The sequence below is a fragment of the Melopsittacus undulatus genome, chromosome 3, assembly GCF_012275295.1.
Source record: "Melopsittacus undulatus isolate bMelUnd1 chromosome 3, bMelUnd1.mat.Z, whole genome shotgun sequence".
NCBI classification, from domain to species: Eukaryota; Metazoa; Chordata; class Aves; order Psittaciformes; family Psittaculidae; genus Melopsittacus; species Melopsittacus undulatus.
The window spans coordinates 66,753,658-66,775,702 of NC_047529.1; the positions used below are offsets into that span (position 1 = coordinate 66,753,658).

Below are 22,045 nucleotides of genomic sequence, written 5' to 3' on the forward strand. Positions count from 1 at the left end.
GCAGGCGGCAGCAGCGCAACCCACAGCGAAGCTGGGGTCGCGCGGGCTCCGCTCCGCGCCCGCGGACCCGCCGTGTGCCTCGCTGCGCTGCCGTGACCGCGGGCCGCGCAATGTTCCGCGCCCCTGCACCGCCCCGCCGGCAGAGCGGCTGTGCCTGAGAGGCGGCTGGGCTACGGCGGGCCTCGGCTGGGTGCGGTGCCGTGAGGGGGAGCCCCGGAAGGGCTGAACGCGCAGAGGTGTCCCGTCGAGACAAAGGGGTCCCGGAGGGTGAAGCCGCCCTTGCAGACAAAGTGGCGGCAGCCACCCGTTCTCGCTGCTGCGCTGTGCCGCGCCGCCCCTCCGCGCCCCCCAGCGGGAGAGACCCCAGGCGAGGGGTTTCCACTGCTGGGGCTGCACATGAGCCCTACCGGGAGGAAGAGAACGAGAAGGAAGGTGGGGGAGCGGCTGTGCTGTGGCCAGGAGGGAAGCCGCTCTCCGAGCGCCAACCGAGCTCAGCACCGCCGCCTGCCTTTCCTCGCCTTCCCGTCCCTCCCTCCTCTCCTCCTCCCCCCGCGCCTCCCCCCCGCCGCAGACGGCTGTGAGCCCTGATGGTTTGCGAGCGGAGTTGAGGGGGCAAACTTTGAAGCCCAGATGCCTCTGGGGCTGCGCGACAGAGCGCGGCTGCTCCTGCAGGCACCTGCCGCCGCCCTTCCCCCGGCGCTGCCGCCCTCCGCGGAGGTGGCCGGCCCCGCTGCCGGCGGCCGCCGAGGCGGCGGGCGCTGCGGCCGCGGCTAGGGCGGGCGGGCGGGCGGGCGGCGGGCGCGCCCCCATGCGGGTCCCGGGCTGGGGCGCGCCGGTGGCGGCAGGCGGGAGCCGGGCGGCGGCCGGGCGGTGCTCTCCCGCCGCCTGAGTGGGCGCGGCGCGGGACGGCGCGGGACGGCGGCGCGGGGTGCCGGGAGCCATGGGCTATTGCAGCGGCCGGTGCACGCTGGTGGCGGTGTGCGGCGCGCAGCTGGTGAGTGGCTGCGGGGGCGGCCGCGGAGGGGGGGGTGGTGGTGTTGGCGAGAGGGAGCCCCGGGAGGGGGGTGGCGGCGGGGCGGCTCCCGCGTTGCCCCGATGGGGAGCCACGGGGCCAGCGCCCGAGCTCTGTGCGCGGGGCCGGGATGGGGGACCCTTGAGGCAGCAGGGTGGGACACACGGGCTGCATTACAGGTAGTTTCGCGGATGCTCTGCTAGGGAGGATGCGGTGGGCGCACGGCGGAGTTAATAAACTCGGGCGGTTTTCCCAAGCGTTGACTCAACTTGGTACCTGATTTTCTCTGGCAGGCCGGTGATTTGGCCGGCTTTGCGTAAAGCAGGGACGCGGCTGTGTCAGGGGTGATGCACAGCCTGCAAACAGTTTGCCATACAGGTGTGTGTGAAGTTGTTCTGCCCGAGCTCTTATACCCACCCCCCTGTACCCACCCTTCCCCCAACCTTGTCAGACTTAATGGCTAGTGGATGTTAACGTTATGTCATTATGTTGTTACCGATCTAAACCGATTATGTATTTATATTTACCTTTAGAAGAGACATGTGGCAACACTTGTAAGCTCAGCTACCAGTGAAACTAGACTGAGTTTAAAAAGTAGGCTCTGAGATAATGATAACAAAGAAGCTGCCTAAAAATAGATCCTTTTAGCAAGACAGTGGGACCATACAATTGTGTTGTAGCACCTTAAAAGAGACTGTGTTTTAAGTAAAGAAAATAAAGTAATATCTTTTCCTGTAATAGATACATGGTTTATTTTACTGTTGTGACATCAGGTACATGATATATAGAATCCATGTGATTTGGATGCAGGGACATGCAGCTAAAGACCTATGAATGGAACATGCCCTATTTCTTACTTTCATTAGACCAAGTGTTCATGTGCTGGCAGAACAGGTGCTGGAAGCACCTTTGTCAAGCCATTAACCTTATAGCAGGGAGGAAATAATTCATGTTACTTTGTCCTTCTACCTTGTACTGAATAGTTTTGCTGAGAAAGTGTTAGTCGGTATCAATAGCAACCAGCATTGTTGCCAATTCCTCTCTTGTAGACAGGTACTAAGAGAACTACAGAAGACAAACCCCAGTAGATTTCAGAGACCAAAATCAGTAAAAACAGTACATAGGGAAAAGAAGATGTGTTAGCAGATCAGAAATTCAAAATACCCGTGGTCTTTCTACCTGTTGTAATCAACCTTTAATCCTTTCATGTTCTGGGAAACATGCTATCTGTATATATGCACCTAAGTCACCCAATTCTTTGTAGCTGCATGTGTCTTATCAGATGTAATTTATTTATGCATACTGCCTAAAAAAAGAATCTTGACTAGTAGTAAATCTTGAGTGGAATGGTAGGAATGTAACCTTTTCTAGCAATTTGGAAACATAAAATTAATCCCTGAAGTTCTTCATTTCCATGTAAGTTTCAGAGGAATACTTCTTAGTTTGTTTTTTTTTGGATTTTGTTTTTGGATTTTTTTTTGTTTTGGGGTTTTTTGTTTTGGTTTTGTTTTTCCTTGCAAAGGGAGAAAAAATGGTTTAAATTGTACCTTTTACAGATAAAAGGTTGATTTTAAATTTATTTTTTTTTTAATGTGCTCAGCATTGGGGGGTTATGATGACTATGAAATGTACTGTTACGTTGAATTATTATTGTCCTGAAAGTCTGTAAAGGAAAATGTATTTGCTAACTCGTGGTGAGAAAAATACATGCAAAACTCCTAGTAAAAACATCAATGGAAGTGCCCCATAGGAATGTATCAGCAGGTGGATAAGCAGGTAAGCTCATATAGAATTGTAGCATTACCATAAGCTAAAAGTGGTTGTAAACTTACAGGGTCAAATACAGATCTATGGATCTATTTTAAAAAAGTAAATACTGTTTTCTGGAGTAGCTGAAGTGAACTTTTGACATCTTTTCATAAACTGAAAGCAAACTTGAATTTTTTTACTGAACAAGAAAAAAAATGTGGTAGCAGCAACACAAACCTCTGAATCACACTCAGCCTATATAATGACATTTAGCTAGATCCAAAGCAGGAATAATCTTTTACATGAGAAAAAAGGCTTGTGAATGGAAAAAAAGTGATGCACTTCCTTAAAATCACGTCATAGTCTTTCATGTGCCATATGCCATCAGATAAGAACAGGTCATGAGTTTTAAGTCAAGGAGACTTAATTCTCCTAATTAGGCCTATGGATGATTGATCAGTTGTCACTACTTCTTAGGTAAAGGCTACTTAAAGGAGCAAATGCTGTCAAGATTCATCCTAGAATTAGCAGCCACGTTAATGCAGATGCAAATCAGAAAGGGCAAGAAGTTTTCTTGCCTGAGGAGATGGGCATAGGAGGCATTTCTAAAATTATAACTGTACTTAAAAAAATGCACAGAACTTTTAGTGTGACTATTATTTACTACTGATACCTGAGTTTTAGTTTTAAAATGGTCATACTTGAAGTAGAAAATACACTTTCATTTGAGGGAAAAAGTTTGTAAAAAGAAATCTTTCTTCCATTTTTTAAAAATATTTTCTTCCATCTCTGCAGAGCTAGGGAGTGGTGATCTAATTTGTCTTTGTAGGCACTGTACAATAAATAATATTGAGGAATACTGCAGTTCATTAGAGAAGCCATTGCATACTGTACATGTATAAATGATGTAGATGTTGTGAATGGACAAAAAAAAGTGGTTGTTTCAAATACTGGTGCAGGAGTAGAGCTACATTGACTTGAGAGACCCTGCACAAGCAGAATTATTTTCATAAATGCATTTGAAATGTTTATATCTAAGGCAGCATAGTACTATCAGATTAAAAGAAAACCTCAAGGAAGGTTTCTGTTCTCAAAGTAATACTGGTCATTAATCCCCTGCTTATTAATGACATACATATACCTTCCTGTTTGTGCTCTCATTTGTACTATGGAAAACAACCTCTGACAGCTCATTTTCCTTCACATTTATAGCCAATGAGAAGAATTAACAGCAGGTAAGAGCTAATTTTGCCGATGTTATGGCCAAGGCATTGTGTTCTGTATACACAGCTAATTATTTCAAAATATCTTTTAATCTTTTTTAAGGTACTAATTTTGGTCTCTGCTGTCCTTTGTCCTCCTGAAGAGAGCCCCGGGCATAGGGTTCTGCGTTTCTTCTTGTATGTCAACTGTACTGATCACACTGAAGGAATTCTCTGCTATTGCATTTTGTCCTTTAAACCTTTTTATTTTTGAGTGTCACCTTTTCTATTAATAGCTTGCATCAGTAACACTAATATCTTGTTGCTTAGTCTTTTTAATAGCAAGAGCAGCAAAGGTGAAACTGCAAGATTTATTGGGCTTTGTAGAAAGTTTCAAGAACCCCATGGAAACCAGTTTGAAACTTTCTACATGTCCACTGTTGCTGCTTGGGAGAACTTGGAGTAGTGGCAAAACAGTAAAAAGTACTGCATGTTTTCAACCTAGAAGCTCTTTTCCTAAGTGCAGTGATGAGAAAGGACAACATTTCATCAGGAAACTTGAAGCCTCCAGAAATCAGTGCCTCATTGTTTCTATCTGTTAGACAGGGATTGCCATACTCTCAAGGCTAATTAGATGAGAGATAATTCAATCTTTGCACTGCCTCTTCTCAGTTTCTATCTGAATTTACTGAATTTATGTATTTTTTGTACCTTTTCCCTGTTTTTTCTTTTTCTTTTTTTTTTTTTAAGTTGTAATGCAGTTCAGATATTCTATGTAAATATTAAAAATTATGTAAAATTTGTAAACAAGCTGCATCTATCCTAGGGTCCAGTTAGTGATTCTGAGGTGTTCAGTCTGATGCTCTAAAGAAGTATGTATTATAATGGGCCCAAAATCCCCAGTTTCTGAAAATCGGTATTTTTCACAGCATCAATGTATGTTTGCGGTCTCTCCTTATCCTCACTAACACCTTGATGTTTGGGGCATAAAACACACAACCTGGTTTTATCTCTTTATGAACTCTTTCAGTTACAGTTCTGGCTGAAATCACTGGTCTAGTGTGTCACTGTGGCCATGCAGAATTACAAAGGCACCCAGATTTGATTCCTTTTGCTAACATAGGCCCAATCTTTATCTTTGCCTGGAGCTAGTGGAAAAAATGATTGAAAAACTAGCATCTTCTATGGGCATGTCCTTGTTCTGTGCTTTTCCACAAGTGAATAATATGAATTAAGAGAAAATTCAGATACTTACTTCAAAAACTGTATTAACTGAGGTTATTTTTATACTTACCTGTGATACCAACATCCATAACCACATACTTAGTTACCTTATTTCACACAGAGATATGGATTTGATCTGTGGTGAAAAAAAATGTGGTGGGACCACTCAAACCCAGGAAATTAATTACATACAAACTGGGAAGTAGTGTCTACCGCATGTCTTCCGTGACTTCTTCTGACATCATGGAAGATGCCCACTTGATACACACTTGATGTAAGACTGAAGAGTTCCCTGTTCCTTTCAAAGTCTCATGTGCACTATAAAACAACAGTATGTGTAACTACAGAGAACAGAGGTTGATTCTTAGAGAAAATAATCTGCGTGAATGATCAGTCCTGTAAAGTTTTGGCTTGCCTTTTTTAAACATGAACAGCAAATATCCTCATGCTTGTTCAAACACTTCAGGAATGGGGATCATAGCAACTTCTAGCCTCTATCACAAATCTACCTACAAGGTTTAGCACAGTTTAATGCCATGAATATCCTTGCCTGGGGAATGACCCGTATTTTAACAGTTTGCAGGTTGAGTTGTCTCTGGACCTTCAGTGTGTGAGATTTACCAGATTAGGATGAGGTCCCTCTGAGAGCAAAGTCATGGCGTTCATACCAGATCCTCTTTAGGATTAGCTACTATACAGGTTTATGTAATGAAAACCATATTTTTGTTAATACAGGCTCTTACACCAGGCATATCATCAGGGACTTTCCAATAGTACATCAAGCCACTTCATTAGTGTTTGTAGTTTGTAGCATTAGTGTTTGTAGTTTGTAGTTAGTGTTTTTTTTTTTGTTTTAAATTTTTGTCATAGGGAAGCAGTAGTGAAATGTTTTGGTGTTTATGCTTTTAATTGCTGGGGTTTTGGGAGGGTTGTTTTTTCTTTTTGCATGTGTGTTTTAATTGTGTTTCATTGTCACTGTTGCCAATAGTTTTTCAGTAGCAGCTGTAGAAGAGAAGTGTTTGCAGTGGAAAATTCTGATGACATGTATATGTTCTTACATTTTCTGCTAACAAAAGGGGAATTAAAAGCATGGGCTTTCCATGTGGAATGGAAAGTGATGTTGCTGCTCTTAGACTGTAGATGTGTATGTTTATCAGTCTACAAAGACAGTAGAATTGGTTTTTGTGTTTTGGATAGTACTTAAATATAACTACTGCCTTTGAAAATGTGACTGTGTCAACAACTTGTGTCTGTGCTGTCTTAAAGTTCTGCTTCTTGCTTTGTTTCAATTGTGATAGGAAAGCGAAAGTCTTACTTTCATTGTATCCAAAACCATTGTGGTCCTACTAGCAATGAAAAGGAGACAGTCATGCGAATAACAGACTTTCCACAGATGTATGTTCAGAAGCTATTGTGTAAGGAGATTTTGAGGTGTTGCTAAGAATATATAAAACAGGGACTTGATCATGAATTCAGAGAGCTAGCATCTTTTATTGCTATGAAAGAAATATGTAGCAACCTTTTTAGCTTTACGTGAGACCTTGGCAGAAAATAAACCCTCTTTCTCTATTCTGTTCTTGAGATAAAATACTGAGGATTCATAACCAAACTGTTGTTTTTTGTTTGGTTGTTTTTTGTTGTTTTTTTTTTCCTGGTAACTAGAGGTTGAAAATAGTGATGCATACAAAAAATGAATGTCAGGGGTAATGCTCTATTATGTCATTTAGTAGCTTGATGTTCACTATGAATAGTGCAGTATTATTTTTTGTAGAAGTGTGAATGAATAATAATTGTGAATAACCAATTCAAGAAAATCAAAGTATGTTGTTTTAAGTTACAGGAGTAAAAGATTTCAGTCCAGCTGAATAGCAGGTTTAATTCACTACTTGTTGAAGCTGAACTTCTTCAGAGTTCAGTGAGCAGACTCAACATTCAGACACTGTGATGGTGGGTAGGAGAGAAAGGCTTAAATGGGTTGAGAGGAGCTGAATAAACTACCTGAATATAAGGACCTAGAATATCTAGTGAAGTTACTTTTCTTGTATAGCCACGAGAAAAATCTTTGATAGTAGGAGTTAATTTCATATTGACACAAATTTGAGGTAGCACGTTGAATGATGAGCGGCAGGGTGCTTTTTTGTTTTGTTTAGTTTGGTTTGTTGGTTTTTTGCTTTTGCTTTTTCTCCCCCCTCCTGTTTCTTTACAAAAAAGTATTAAGTAAGCATTTTTAAAAGACACTAAAACCTCTCTCTATTCAGTGGAGAGAATTTGGTCTGTAGTCAACAGAAAGGAATAGGTTCAATTGCAGAACAGTTCAAAGCAGAAACTTAATGTTTAGGGTTGGTAGTGACTTTATTGTCCCAGGCTGAGCTGTGGACATGTGTACAATACAAGTGCAGTGGGTAAGTTTTGTAAGCTACTACTTGATGACTTTTTCCAGGAAAGAATCTAAATCTGTTTGAGGTCTTTTCAATATTCTGGTGCATCATATGCCATGGGTCTCAGCATCTATTTTCAGTTAGCGTGAAGTTTTGACTCCCTGGATTTAGGGACTTAGATTCAGCCAGTATCTGAAAACTGCATTTTTGGTCCCATGGTTCCACAGGGCTCAAGAGATTATCCTAGGTGTAAAATGCCAAATGACGTTTTATATAAAAGGGTATGTCAGAAATCTTGACTTTCTGCAAGATTTACTATTGTTCTGAATTTAGGTGACATTTAGTGGAGAATAACAATAGTGAGTATTTTCATATTTTCATGGGGACATGGGTGTTGATGGTTTGACTAAATTGGAAGAATCTCTTTAGTCTCCTCTGTGGTCCTAAAAGGCCCCTTCAGAGGGCAGGTCTGAATTGACTAACATTTCTTGCCCTAAACTGCCTTGTAGTTTTGTGTCTTACAGGAAGCAGTCCTTTAGCTTAAGTAGGCTTCTCAGGAGGGGCTGGGAGAGGAGGCATCACAGATCCATTGTATACTCTTTTGCCATCCACAGTACTTATTTACATTTTCCTCCTCTTGCATTTTAAGTAGTCACTAGTGGACTTTTTGTTTTTAAAGTTGGCTGTGATCTACATACTGAGACATGCTGTTTTGGAAGGGTATTTATGTCTTTGTTGACTTCAGAAGGAAAATAAAAAGTCTGGCTTCACCACAGCAATATCAGCTTTTGCACATATGTCCCATAACAGCCCCTAAAAATTTAATGATAAAATCAAGTGGATTAAACCATTTTTTGCTCTCTTTGGGTTTTGGATGATTTTCTGTAGCTTCCAACAGGAGTGAGGAGGAAGACAGGGATGGCTGTAAATAATGTGTAATTATAAAAAATACACTGAAAACAGTAGTTTTAATGCCTCAAATAGTTTATTTTCATCCAGATTTTTTTTTCTAATTATGGTGAGTAAAAGAGAAGGGCTGTGGTGTGCTGCCTGGGTTGTAAAGGAGAAAGGACTCTGTAGTTGAAATGACATTCACATTCTAGAGTTTATTTTCTTCCCTCTCCCCAGATGTACATGTACCAGCCGGATGGCATTGGAGAATTGTTTCAGCATTTTATCATTCTATAACCCTCTGATAGAAACGACATTTAGAAGAAAAAATACTGATTTCTGTGTTCACTAAGAAGTAAACATGCATAGCTAATAGTTCTATTCACCACAGATCATACTTATGCATTTTTAATAAAAAGTTGATTTTAATTCATACATAACTTATGAGAAATGTTTATCAGTTTAGGGCTCCTCTGATTCCCACTTAAATGTTTACATGTATCCAGATCCTCAAAGTGTCTTTCATTTGAGGTTCAAATTTAGCTTTTATAGACAAACTTGCCTCTCTGCTGCCTACATGATGATGTAATGTATGTAAGAAATGCTTATTATACTGATTGCTAAAATCAGTAAGAGTATCATTTATACAGTATAAATGATTCTCAGATTTTCCTATGCTCTTTGAAGTAATAGCTTTCTAACATGGTTTCTTTGGGGATGTTTTTATTTTTTTTATTTTTTTCCCTCAGCTGGGATAGTGGACTGCATCTCTAGTGGCAAGTCACCAGTTGCATGTAACTGGAAAGTTAACAGTTATATGAATGGGAATAGGAAAAGTCTGTTGGATCCTATATTCATCCCATAACAGATTGAGGTCTGGTTTCCTCCCCCTTCTTTTTTTTTATGAAGGAGTTCTCATTAATAGAGCGTGTACAGAAGGCAGCATGTGAGGTTAATTCTATTATTTCTGAGAGGTATGTTGAAATGATGATACCTGTCATGTTTGTATGTCATGTTACCTTTCAGAAGGCAAAAATGCGGGACCATCTGCAGATGGTGATAGAAAGGTTCATGCTATCTCATTTATACATGTAATGAATATGCTCTGAACTACCTTATGGAGGTGGCCGCCTCCTTCCATCCACTGTATAGGGATCTTTGAGGTGCTGCCCAGTTGGGAACAGAAATGCATCTTCTCTTCTGCATGTACCTTTATTTACGTCGTTATATTATTAAGCCTGCTTATCTTTATACGAAAGAAGAGAAGATAGACTGTGGAACTTTTTTTTTTTGAGTGATGCGTAGTATTACTTCTGTATCAATTGAAGTCATGCTAGAGATCTAGAACAAGAGGCAAAGGGCTGCTCCTGTTCACTTCGAATAGCATTTACTGTCTCTCTGTGTGATCCCACAGTAATGAATTGAATTGAATTGGTCTAAAAGAACAAGATAGAGATAAAGGGTCTTGAATCTAAGGTACTGACTAATACTTGTGTAAGAGAGATTAAGTGTTTTAGGAAAGGATGTAGCTTCTTTCGAGGTGATTCACACATGGGTCAGTTTACTAATTAAAAATTCCTTTAAACTTCTTCATAGACTACTGATCAGCCCTCAATCGAGTATATTTTTATTGTTTGAAGATAGAAAGCTTTTGTGAGGAAAGGAAAATAGATGCTACCACGTCTCTTCAGAACAATGCATGGATCTTTGAAAAGCCATTCTTCAACAATTAAACAAAATGTGAAGTTTGCAAATTTTTTGCCATGACCAACAGTGGCTTAGCATTTTTCATTATGCTGTGGTCACAGTCTCTGTGGCAGGCTGTTCTATTACAGAGCACAGAAACAAAAGGAGAAAAAAGCCTGTTGTGTGTCATTGTTGCCTTAACAAAGCCACAGATACATTCAACTCAAGATACTGTTCATTGTGCACTTGAGCCACCAGTGACAAAGGTGCTGTAAGTACCACTGAATATCAAGCAGTCATATGTCATTACATCACTGTTCAAATGGCAGTAAAACAAATGAACGCATTAGCAGCTAAAGGAATGCAAAAGAGTAAGAGGCTTGTCTGGGAAAAAAAAATATAGAAAACATGAATGTTGTGAAGTTGTTTTTCCCTTTTTTCTTTCTTTTCTTAAACTTATTTTTAAGTTCTCGGCCATGCCTGTCTCGTGCCCTTGAGGCTGGTTAGCTTTTATTTCCTTTGACACTAGTAGCAGTTACAGGCAGTGACAGCAGCTGGTAACAAGCCAGATGATGGCACTGGTAGTGTTAACATAAGACATGGACTAAAGTGTTTCCTGAAGACAGAGCTCATTGTTTTGGATTTTATCAGACTGGCTTTCCTGAGTGTGGAGCTGGCAGTGAATTTGGTACCGCAAAAACCTGGAGCTGGATGCAGTATTCCACAATATTTTTTTTCTTTTTTTTTTTTTAAATTAAAGCCATCATGCAGGGGTAGGGTTGTAATGGCAGGTACAGGAGAAAGCTGTTGGCCTCAGTAGCTGGAAGAGATGGTATTTTCTGTGTTGTGCTAAACTGCTTTTTCAGATGCATAATAAAAGTTATTTGTGGACACTGATAAAGTGCTATCTGTTGTGTAATATCACAGATAGGCATAAGAACAATAACAAGTAAGCCCTATTTGCTGCAGAAATGTGTTGTTCCTTGTGACTGGAAATAAAAAAAAGTGTGTAGGGGAATGATGTGGGGGTTTTCCTGGTTCCTGGCTTTTTGCAATCATTCTTGCTTTGCAGCGTGCTTACAAAGACAATTATGTGGGTCCCATGTCAGTATTATATTTGTCATGACTAGCACCTTATTAGAGGACAGCTGCCCTTCTCTGTCCAGCACATACATGTAACTACCACTGACAACAGAAGTAATGAGTGTAACCCTCCTCTGTGTTACACTGATGAGGGATTCTGGAGCTCTCTTGGTTTCAGTTAATTAACTCCAGGAATGAATTGGTGATGGATCTGGGACTTATTCACGTGCTTGTTCCAAGTGCTGTTCCTGTAAGGAGATTTTGAACTTCCAGCAATTATTACTTGTCCCTTGTAACAGGTAAGAAAGGTGCTGTCCAAATACAGAGGCATCTGAGTCTCAGGTCACGCTGAATGCCTGTACTAGAAGGCCAGATCATAGAATCATAGAATCATAGAATAGTTAGGGTTGGAAAGGACCTTAAGATCATCTAGTTCCAGCCCCTCTGTCATGGGCAGGGCACCTCACACTAAACCATATCACCCAAGGCTTCATCCAGTCTGGCCTTGAACACTGCCAGGGATGGAGCATTCACAGCCTCCCTGGGCAACCCATTCCAGTACCTCACCACCCTCACAGTAAAGAATTTCTTCCTTATATCCAGTCTAAACCTCTGCTGTTTAAGTTTCAACCCATTACCCCTTGTCCTGTCACTATAGTGATACTCCTTTGACCTGCTGGTCATGCTTCTTTTGATGCAGCCCAGAATACGGTTGCTTTCTGGGCTGCAAGCGCACACTGAAGCCGGCTCATGTTCATTTTCTCATCGACCAACACCCCCCAAGTCCTTCTCCACAGGGCTGCACTGAATTTCCTTTTTGCCCAACCTGTAGCTGTACCTGGGATTGCTCCGACCCAGGTGTAGGACCTTGCACTTGTCAGATATTCAGATCCCAATCATCTTAGGGCAGCCACAAGGAAGATTGGTGTGCTGTGGATATTTCCAAGTTATAAGCGTTTTATCGTAACTCCTTAGTCTCTCATTCCATCAGGATTAAAAAAAGGGTTTCAGTGTATTTCTCAGGAGTTCCTCAGATGCTGTAATGGTGGTTTGGTCACTGCCGCTTCTGCTGAGAACTGGACCTATTTGGAACAAAGAATATAGATGTGGCACAGTACCATGATAATGCCTGTAAAAGCTAATGTAAGCTCATCCAGAGGAAACAATTTGCAATGAACTAGGTTTGTTGGCCATATCAAATCCAAGAACATATTCTCAGGAATCACCTCTTGGCATTTTAGCTATTGTAATGAGTTGCATGTGTACAGTCTTAAGCACTTGCTTCTGTCAGCTCAGATCTCCATAGCTTGTAGTAGGTAGCTCTGACTGGCTTAGGGAATGTAAACCCATGCCTCTATGTTTATGTAGATTTCTCCTTTGTTGCTGTTTTATGTTTGCTTTTCAAAATTTGAATAAATTGGAAGTTCTGCAGTATTTGGGGTGATTTTTTTTTGAAGGTGAAATCTATTAGTCGTAAAACTGCAGCATCTCTTCCAGACAGTTTCCTTACTAATTTAAGACAAGACAGTTATTCAGAGCTACAGTGATGAATGGATTGAGCAGTTAATATTTGACATTTCATTTTATGATTACACCATTTAAAAATAGCTGGCTTTTGACATGCTGGTAGTATGTTTTTATATGAATTAGAAAACCTAGATTTATAGTAAGTAAGTTTCCTGTTGCCTTTTACCTTGAGGTCTCTGGAGAATGACCATAGTCTAGATTCTAGCTGTCCTGATGTTCAGTGCAGGTATGGACACATTTAATAAAAGTGGCTTTGGAAGGTGGGGACTTCATTTACCCTCATAGCTGGTACTGGTCAGGTTATTGAGAAAAATGTGGAATAGCATCACAGTCAGTGATAAACTTTATAAGGAAAAATGGTTTTAATTGTCTGGGGTATTTTTAATCTCTATAAAAGTGAAAACTGGTGATACAAACAAGTGTTAGAAAGTTATTTTAGAACCTCACTCTCTGAGGCAGTTTGGAAATTATGTCTGTCATAACTGGAATATATGGGAGATACCAGCCTTGTATTTTAACCTCTCTAGATTTCAGGAGAACTTGATTCCGAGCTCCTGCGCTCTGCACCCCAGGCCCACCTGCACGATTTAGGACAAGATTTTGCTGCTCTAACAGATGTCTCCCCTTGTTGCTAGTGCCAAGCTGTGGCTGGGATCTGGGGAAGACCGATGAACACATACTTGGTGTCCTCTGTGTAAGCTGTGAATGGTGGCATCCAGAGGGCCAAGAAATGCTGGCAGTGTTCTTGCCTCAACACAGTGATGGCTGCCGAGTTGGCCACATTCTTGCAGTGCTAAATAGTTTCACAGTGAATTGTCTCAATTGCTTATCTGCATAATCCAGCAGGAAGGTGGAGGAGGAGGAGGTTTGTGCTCACTCAAAAGACATGAGACTCTGGCACTGGGTTGTCTCTGATCTTCTTTAGCAGAGAGTTGTAGTTCAGAGCTTTTATCCCATTTATTTTAAAGATGTGAAATACGTTGAGAGGAGTGTGCTGAGGCATGCTTACTGGGGGAAAGGCTGAGTAATCTCCCAGGACTGTTTCCATGTGCAGCATCAACATGAGTTTGTGATCAGCTTGTCCCTATGAATGATGTGGTTCCTGAGAATTCTGTCTTCCTAATTGTGGAGATCTTTTTTAGAGCAGCATGGGTCTGTGCTGTGGGTTTCTTACATAAAGTTCAGCCTAGACCCATGTGATCAGTGTATGATGATGGGTAACTATGCAGTTCCACTAAAAGTATGGTGCTCTACATCATAACCATCCTAGAACTTGTATAAGGTCAGTATGCTAATGCAGCCACCTGAGTTGCTTTTGAACTTCAAATTTGATAAAGGTAAAATGTGCTTAGTGAATATTTTTTAAAAGGTCAGAAAGTAAACATGTTTGTTTTTTTTTTTTTGTTCAGTTGAAATTCAGCAGGTCTAAGGTTAAGGTGAGGGATACAGAAAATAAGTCTCTAGAATTACGTTATACTTGACAGAATATTGATCAATAATTGTCTTGACAGGAGCTGATGGTGAGCTGAAAAGTAGTTTTACAAATTTACGTATATTTGATTGGCGCTTCTTGTTACGTTTTTCTGGCTAGATTTTTGGTCCACACTTTGCTTCCACATTAATGTTTCAGGAATGTTGGACTATCCTTATTTTTTATTAAAAACAGTATAGAAAATTCTGTCCTTCAGTTAATATTCCTAATATGTAAGAAAATAAATGCCTCCTTGGACATTATTAACTTACTAATTTAATGAAGAATGTTTTACACAGTGGTGGGTTTACTAAATACCCCACACTGCAAGTAGTGGTACCATAAAGAAGTTGGCCCTGGAAAAGAAAAGCACTTTCCATAGGCATTTAATAATCACTTAAGGAGGATGTTTATCTGCAAAGTTCTTATCAGAGGTCTCCCTATGATTGTAGAAGTAATACAAGGTTTTTCCCTAACCAGCTGGCATAATCTCGAAGTAAGTATTCCTAGTGTGTATTATTGGAGATCTTGGAGAGAGTTGTACCTCCTTTTTGGTTTTTTTTGCTGCCATACTTTCCCATCCATACAAGCACCTGGGAGGAATTCCCACCAGCTACCTCAGCACCTAGGTTGCCTGTCAAGGTGATGGAGCCAGGCAGGTGCCTCTAGGGGAGAATTCACTGCTCTTTGTCAGCATTTTCATACCTAATTGAAGTGCTCTAAATCATGCTCTGGAAGAACCAGCACCTCTACCAACTTGATAGAGAATATTGGGTCCTAAATTAATACGTAGGGTACACAGAGTACCTAAGCTCTTTCTGCTCCCATGCGGAACCTCCTCCATGGTAGGAGTAAGTATATAATTCTTTGTGCTAAATGTGGAGTAGGTTAAAATATGGACGATTTTTTTTTCTCTCTCTCTTCTCCCACCTCTGTATTTGCTTCCAATGCCTTCATCTTTGTAGTCAGCTGTGCAATAGCACAGACAAGCTCTCCTCATTAGGCAACCCATGATTTGCCTGGAACAGCTGTAGGGCCCTAGTCTCTTTAGGTGTCTTGCTGACAGAGGATCTGGAGAATTAAGACTCCTTTGCAGGGGGTGTTATCACGTATCCTGGCAGACATTCTGCATGATGGATGGAATGTGCTGCTTCTGAAGCAGGCCAGGTCTAAAGCAAAGCAGAGTTGAAAGGTAGATACTCAGTTCCCTCCTGTTCCCTCCACTCACACACACTCTGCTATAACTAGATTTGTTAAATTAGAGCATCTCCTTATGGATCTGTCCAATACATCAAGGAAATAAAACTCAAAACAAACCAAAAAAAGAGGCTATTTCCTCAGTCTTTTTTATGTAATAAGATGGATATAATTATAAATAAGAAAGCTATAAAATAGAGTTAATAAAATTAATCCTTATAAGGACTATTTACCTTCGTAATTGTGACTGAGTCTCTGCTTTCCAAGAGCTGACAGGCACTAATGGAGTATCCGGGTATTTCTTCCATACCCTCTTTTTGTCACTGTTCATATCTTTTCAGTGCTTAGGTTCTACTTGTATTACTTTCTTTGAATGTCTTGGTAGTAGGAAAAGGTACATAGAGCCACTGCTTAATTGATATTTTTTTTTGTATTAGCTTGTCTTCTGTTGCTGCTGCTGCTACTATGAGAAATATTGCTTATACAGCTATCAACTAAGCTCTATAAGCAGCAAGAATTGCCTACTAAGTAGCTAATAATAAATATGAAATATTTCTGAATAGAATCACTCTGGTTCTTTCATATACCATTGAGGCTTCATGAGCCTTCTTGATTGCAGTTGATCAGTGAACTGTTTGGTGACAAGGCAATGTATTGCCAAACAAATCCACCAGCATTTCACTGGACTATTGTCTTTGTTCCCATAGGCAACTGTGGTTAGACATGTGAGAGAATATCAATTCTCTTGTAGAAAAATAGGAGAAGAAAGTTTCCCCAGAATACTGTGCATCTTGGAGAAATGGATCTTTAATGAAAGAAAATCCACCAACAGTAAGTGAACAGAATGACAGTAAAGCTGACTGGATTCAAGACGTGCAGTTAGGAAATAAGAACTGGTATCTGACATAGTAACAGAACCACAGTGAGAAGTGGGGATGCAGGAAGAGGAAGATCAGATGGAGGGAAGAGGAAGGCAAGAAAATACATGACAGATGGGACTGATTTTGAATTCAGGGAATTTAATTTCACAGGGATGTCTTTCCCCTGGACCAACCACTTCTTATACTGCTCTGAAATCCAAAATGTCAAAGAGAATAATGTTTTGTTGGTTTTTTGTTTTTTTTTTTCAGAGATTTGTGGTTCATATGAGATAAAAGGGCTGAAGGAAGCCTGCCAGTTTGAAACATTTGTTCAATATATGGATATATAAACAGGAAATGCATGTATGTTTATGTAACAAGAAAAAAATGGGTATGTCTCGATGTGGCAGATATTTGATGTCAAATTCTTACCTACAGCAGTAATGTTTCAGGTGCTGCAGGTGTACTGCTGTGCATACATGATGACACTCTATATTTCATGGAATTGGGGACTTTCAGAGAAAAACTTACATGCCTCTACATGAGTAGAGTTGGAAAACTGGACTTCTTGGGGAAAAAGATTCATAGATGTAGCTTAGGCACAGGCAGAGTCTTAAACTATATGTTGAATAAAGGATTCATATGAACGATAGATTGCATATCCATTTTCAGCTCAGTGTTGCAACAAAGGAGATAACAGCTTAAGCAAATAGGCCTGAATGAAGTCATAGCTCTGAATGTGTGCTGTGATTTTTTAAAATAGAATACTGTTGAATTGAGTAAAGTCATCTTCACCTACGCTGCATGGGTGGTACTTAAGACTTAGGGAGGATGGATGATAAATCTGATACTAATGGAAGTATATTAGAAAGAGAGATGAATTTATCTTGATGCATGTGTCAGAGGTGAATTTGTCTTAAGCAGACCTACAGGCTGAGTAGATGATAAATGTTTCATATTTATGTCATCGAGTTAAATGGGAAAGGTCATTAATTTTGCTACTTTCTACTATTATTGTCAATGCTAGACTTCTAATTTGAGAGGAAGAGGAAGGAGAGCAGAAGAAAAGAAAAAGTAACCTGGGTAATGAATGGATGTGGCAAGACCCAGGACCCTGCTGGGAACACAGAAATACAGAACTCTTCAGAGATGGTGCAAACTGCAGAAGTGAATACATATGGAAAGCACTAGCTTCTGGATCTTCCTGACCAGAGATCTCATTGGTTCTGTCCCTTCTTTAGACATATTAAGGCAGTGCCTGGCAGAACAGAGAGGTGTGTAGAGACAACAGGGGTGGACCAGCTGTAACATGCACACAAGGATGTCTTTGTTATGCCAGTAACCAGTATTGCTGACCATCAGTTCTGGTGTATCCTTTGTGGAGAAATACTCTGCATTTCTGTTCATCCCAGTCATCAGTGACTTGCTAATCCTGGGAGAGAAGTCAGCTGAGCCATTTGAGTTGTGTGGGTGGAAAAAACCCATACTTTTAGCTTATGTGCTGTAGCAGCAAGCACATGCACTTAAAGTTCATTTTGTAAAAAAACCTTAATATGCTTAGCCCGGTAGCAATTTGTAGTTCATATTAAATATATTTAGAGAGTCTACTAAAATTCAAGTTAGTTGCTTGGTTTCTCTAACAGGGTGAGAAGGGCAGGTACAAGTACTTCTGGAGTGATGCTGGGGATGGGGAAGATGTCTCATTCCCCTTACAGGATGGGTTTAGGTGTCCACCTACCATCCACATTAGGCATCTGTTGTGGGTTTAGGATCCACACTTGCCACCTGTACTGGAGTCAGACACTGAGATCACTCTTCTGCTGCTGGGGGAGGCTTGGTCACTTCTGTGATGATGTGTCTGGGGAAGGAGTGGTGGCAGCTGTAGTGCTGCCCATTTTTCACATAGTAACTGACAAAACAGAAAAAAACATCCATTCAATGCCTTCTTAAATGGACTAGGGCTGAAGCCTTCGTTTCTCAGCTGTCTTGAGAGACAGCACCCTTGCCAGCAGCCCTGGGGCAAATAGAGCATCTATCCATCTCTGATTTAGTCTGGGCCAAGAACAGGACAGAGAAAGAAAAAAGAGACTTGAGCTCCATATGTGTGAAATAGAAGAGTTCCTTAAAGAAATGTATGTGGACTCATCTCCCTGGACTGCTTGTTTTCTGTTATGGAGCTAGAAGATGCATAAATAATATTAAGAGCAGCTCAATACCACACTAAACAATTTCCCAGTGTAGAGTCAGGTAGAAATAATCTCAGTCACTTACCCAGAGTTATGACATTAATCAGTGGGAACTGGATTTGAAACTTTAACACTTAATGCTTTCCCTTTCAGGAGTGATATTGCTTAATTTCTTCTTTAGTAAAATGGTTCAAAACTTAGGTACACTAATCATCACTGTTACCAAAAAACTAGATTCAGGCCCCAGGACAAATGCATCTTCATGAACCAAAAGGTCTTACAAAAAGCATTAACTAAACTCCTGAGAAGATTCTTTATAAAAACTACTTTTATTACAATACCAAGTTGCTTTGTCAGGAAAAGCAGGTTTAAGGTAGAAGGATCAAACATAACTTTTTTTTTTGCTTGTACTCAAATATGTGGTTTTTTCTGTCATCATCAGTAAAAAAGCCTTTGTCCTGGATTCAGCAGTAGCAGTCATTTTTTCTCCTTCTTGGTAGCTGGTGCAGTGCTGTGTTTTGACTTTCAGGCTGGGAACGGTGCTGATAACACCAGTGTTTTGAGTTACTGCTCAAATGTTTGGTTTGTCCAAGGACTTTGTGAGTCTCATTCTCTGCCAGGGAAGAGGGGAGGCTGGGAGGAAGCAGAGACAGGACACCCGATCCAAGCTGGCCAAGGAGGTATTCCATACCACAGCATGTCATGCCCAGGGAGGTAACTGGGAGTTGGCTGGCAGGGCTTGGGCTAGCTCTCTTCCAGGTTGGGCTCGTTTCGATGGGTGGTATCGTATTCTCTCTCCTTGTTTATTTCCTCTATCATTGTTTTTATTGGTGGTAGCAGTAGTGGTTTGTGTTATACCTTAGTTACTGGACTGCTCTTAGCCCGTGGTAGTTGCATTCCTTCGGTTCTCCTCCCCATCCCTCCAGGAGCAGGGAAGGGGGGGAGGGTGTGGTGAGCGGGAGACTGAGGTGGGGTTTTAAACCACGACAGCCTTGCAAAAGGAAATTTCTTCAGTTTGCTTTCTTCTGCTGCATTATTGGTCATGGTCTGATTTTATTCAGTGAGATTTTAAAGACAGTTTCAACAAAAAAGGAGTATACTTGGAGTTCTATTTGCCTGGGAGAAATAATGAATAAGTCTAAATCTGGACAACCTGATAATTGTCATAATATCGCTCCTTTCTGTTTGTTGCTTTAGCTCTGCACTCTCTTGGCAGAGCAGCACCATGCCTGTGTAGCCTGCTGCAGGCTGAGTTTGACATCCCCTTCAGATGCTGTATGCCACACATGAGGGGCCAACAGCAGTGCACAGGACCACCGGAGTGTGGTCTTTTGCCTTGAAGTATCCCTGTATGGCTCTTTTAGTTCTCTGAATAGCTCGTTACAGCAATTTCCAGAACAACTAAAGATATTCTGGTGTTTGAATTGAGATTTTTTTTAATTTTTTTTTAGTAATTTTCCTGGGTGCTCTTTTCAACGTCTCTGAACTATGTTTTTCTCAAAATGGAGTTTTTGCTGACTGTTGTCCTGTGTTCTACATGATCCTTATCATGTAGATCTTTATCCTTGGTCCCTTCCAACTTGAAGTGTTCTGTGATTCTATGACTATCCCTGGTATTCCACAGGCAGAATTGAGCTATTTTTCTAATCTCTACTTCTTGTTGGCTTTGTTGTCCTTTGAATCTGGGAAAAAAAAGGATATTGTGGCTTATTTGTTGTATATCCATCTGATTAATGTTGCTTACTGCCATCTGCCAGACAAGGAAAAAAAACCTAACAAAACACCAAAAAGAGCCTCCTTACAGTTAAAACATATTTCATCATGACCTACAGTCTTTTAAAGTGCAGTTCTGGTACCGTCAGATGAATGGTGTGCTTTCTGGTCTTACCAAAGGTCAGTGATGTTTCTTCATGTTTCCAGTGTCTGTTTTTTCATGCAAGTGTGCTTTCAACAGATCAATTCTGAGTTTGTGAAAGCAAGACTCAAGGTTTTGAAAGCTGCCCCTGTTATCAGTCACCCAAATCTGTTACCATTTAAATATAAAATGGACATCCAAATGCCTTTCTGGCAGCTTTGAAAGTCTTAGCTTTTGGGAGCTCTGTTGTGATTGCCAGACTAACAGTCCATGAAACCTGTGTATCAGCCAAGTGACTCAGGGAAATTATTGGTAGCCACCATTATGGTTTTGTTTTCATTGTCAAAAACAGTAATGTAGTGGCTTTGCTATATTGCTTCAGTTTTTCATCCAGACTGCCAGTAATAAAAAGTATGATTATTCACTGGAAATGTGCTGCTTGTTATAATTCCTATAATCTTCTCTTTTGTATTTTCTTTTCTCTTTCTTTTTTATTTCTCTTTTTATAGGCATGAAGATTAACTGGATGATGATGTTTGACATTTGTAAAGCTTAGACCACTCCTTATATTGGGCAATACAAAGCTCAATCATGGATCTTTTCCAGTCTTGATTACTTTCGCATGTAATGCCTGCAAGTATTAGAACTACCTCCTCATTACTCACCTACATTTGCAATTATAAATATTGTAAAAAAAAAAAAGAAATAATTTTTCTGGCTAAGTTTTCATTTCTCCCTTCTTTTTATTACCATATCCCAATACAGTTTTAAAGTATATGTATCAGACTTCCTTTTCTATAGGAAGTGATTAAATGTTATGTTAAATGTAATTTATAGAAACAGATGGGCAATTATATGCATATCAGGTGCTATTACAGTATCATTAAAATACATGCTTGTATGAATGTTTACACAGATACAAGTTATTCTCTCCTTAAGGAACACTGATAAAGCAGTGATTTGGTCCTAATTTGACGCCAGGTGCCCACCAAAGCTGCTCTATCAGTCCCTCCCTCAGCTGGACAGGGGAGAGAAAATAAAATGAAAGGGGTCGAGATAAGGACAGGGAGAGATCACTCGCCAGTTACCATCATGGGCAAAACAGACTCAATTTGGGGAAAATTAATTTAATTTGTTAAATCAAGTCAGAGAAGGATAATGTGAAATAAATCCAAATCTTAAAGCACCTTCCCCCTACCCCTCCCTTCTTTCCAGGCTTAACTTTACCCCCAGGTTTATCTACCTCCTCCCCTCCAGCAGTGCAAGGGGTTGGGGAATAGGGGGTTGCAGTCAATTCATCTCATGTTGTCTCTGCCACTCCTTTTTCAGGGGAGTACTCGTACTCTTCTACTGCTCCAGCATGCAGTCCCCCAGAAGTTCATGGAGGATAGGAGACAGTCCTCCATGAACTTCTGCAATGTGAGTCCTTTCCATAGGCTGCAGTTCTTCATGCACTGCTCCATCGTGGGTCCATACCATGGATGCAGTCCTTATAGACTGCTCCATCATGGGTCCCTTCCATGAGGTGTAGTCCTTCGAGAACAGCCTATGCCAGTGTGAGTCCCCACAGGGATACAAGTGCTGCCAGCAAACCTGCTCCAGTGTTGGCTTCTCTGTATCTCCACAGGGCCACAGGTCCTGCCAGGAGCCTGCTCCTGCATGAATTTCCCACCTGGTCACAACGTCCTTTGGGCATTCCCCTGCTCCACTGTGGGGTCCTTCAT

At 41.0% G+C, this 22,045-nt stretch overlaps 1 protein-coding gene across 2 annotated transcripts in view; it reads left to right on the plus strand.

Annotated features, from left to right (window-relative positions):
- Positions 1-897: 897 nt before the first annotated feature.
- Positions 898-22,045, plus strand: part of NKAIN2 (sodium/potassium transporting ATPase interacting 2) — a 556,572-nt gene continuing 535,424 nt past the window's right edge. Inside the window, exon 1 of one of the 2 annotated variants that reach the window (XM_034060848.1) lies at positions 898-994. In XM_034060848.1, coding sequence (XP_033916739.1) covers positions 941-994 — 54 coding nt within the window. In that variant the 5' untranslated portion in view covers positions 898-940. The remainder of the gene's footprint in view (positions 995-22,045) is intronic. The other variant, XM_034060847.1, reaches the window with a different exon arrangement.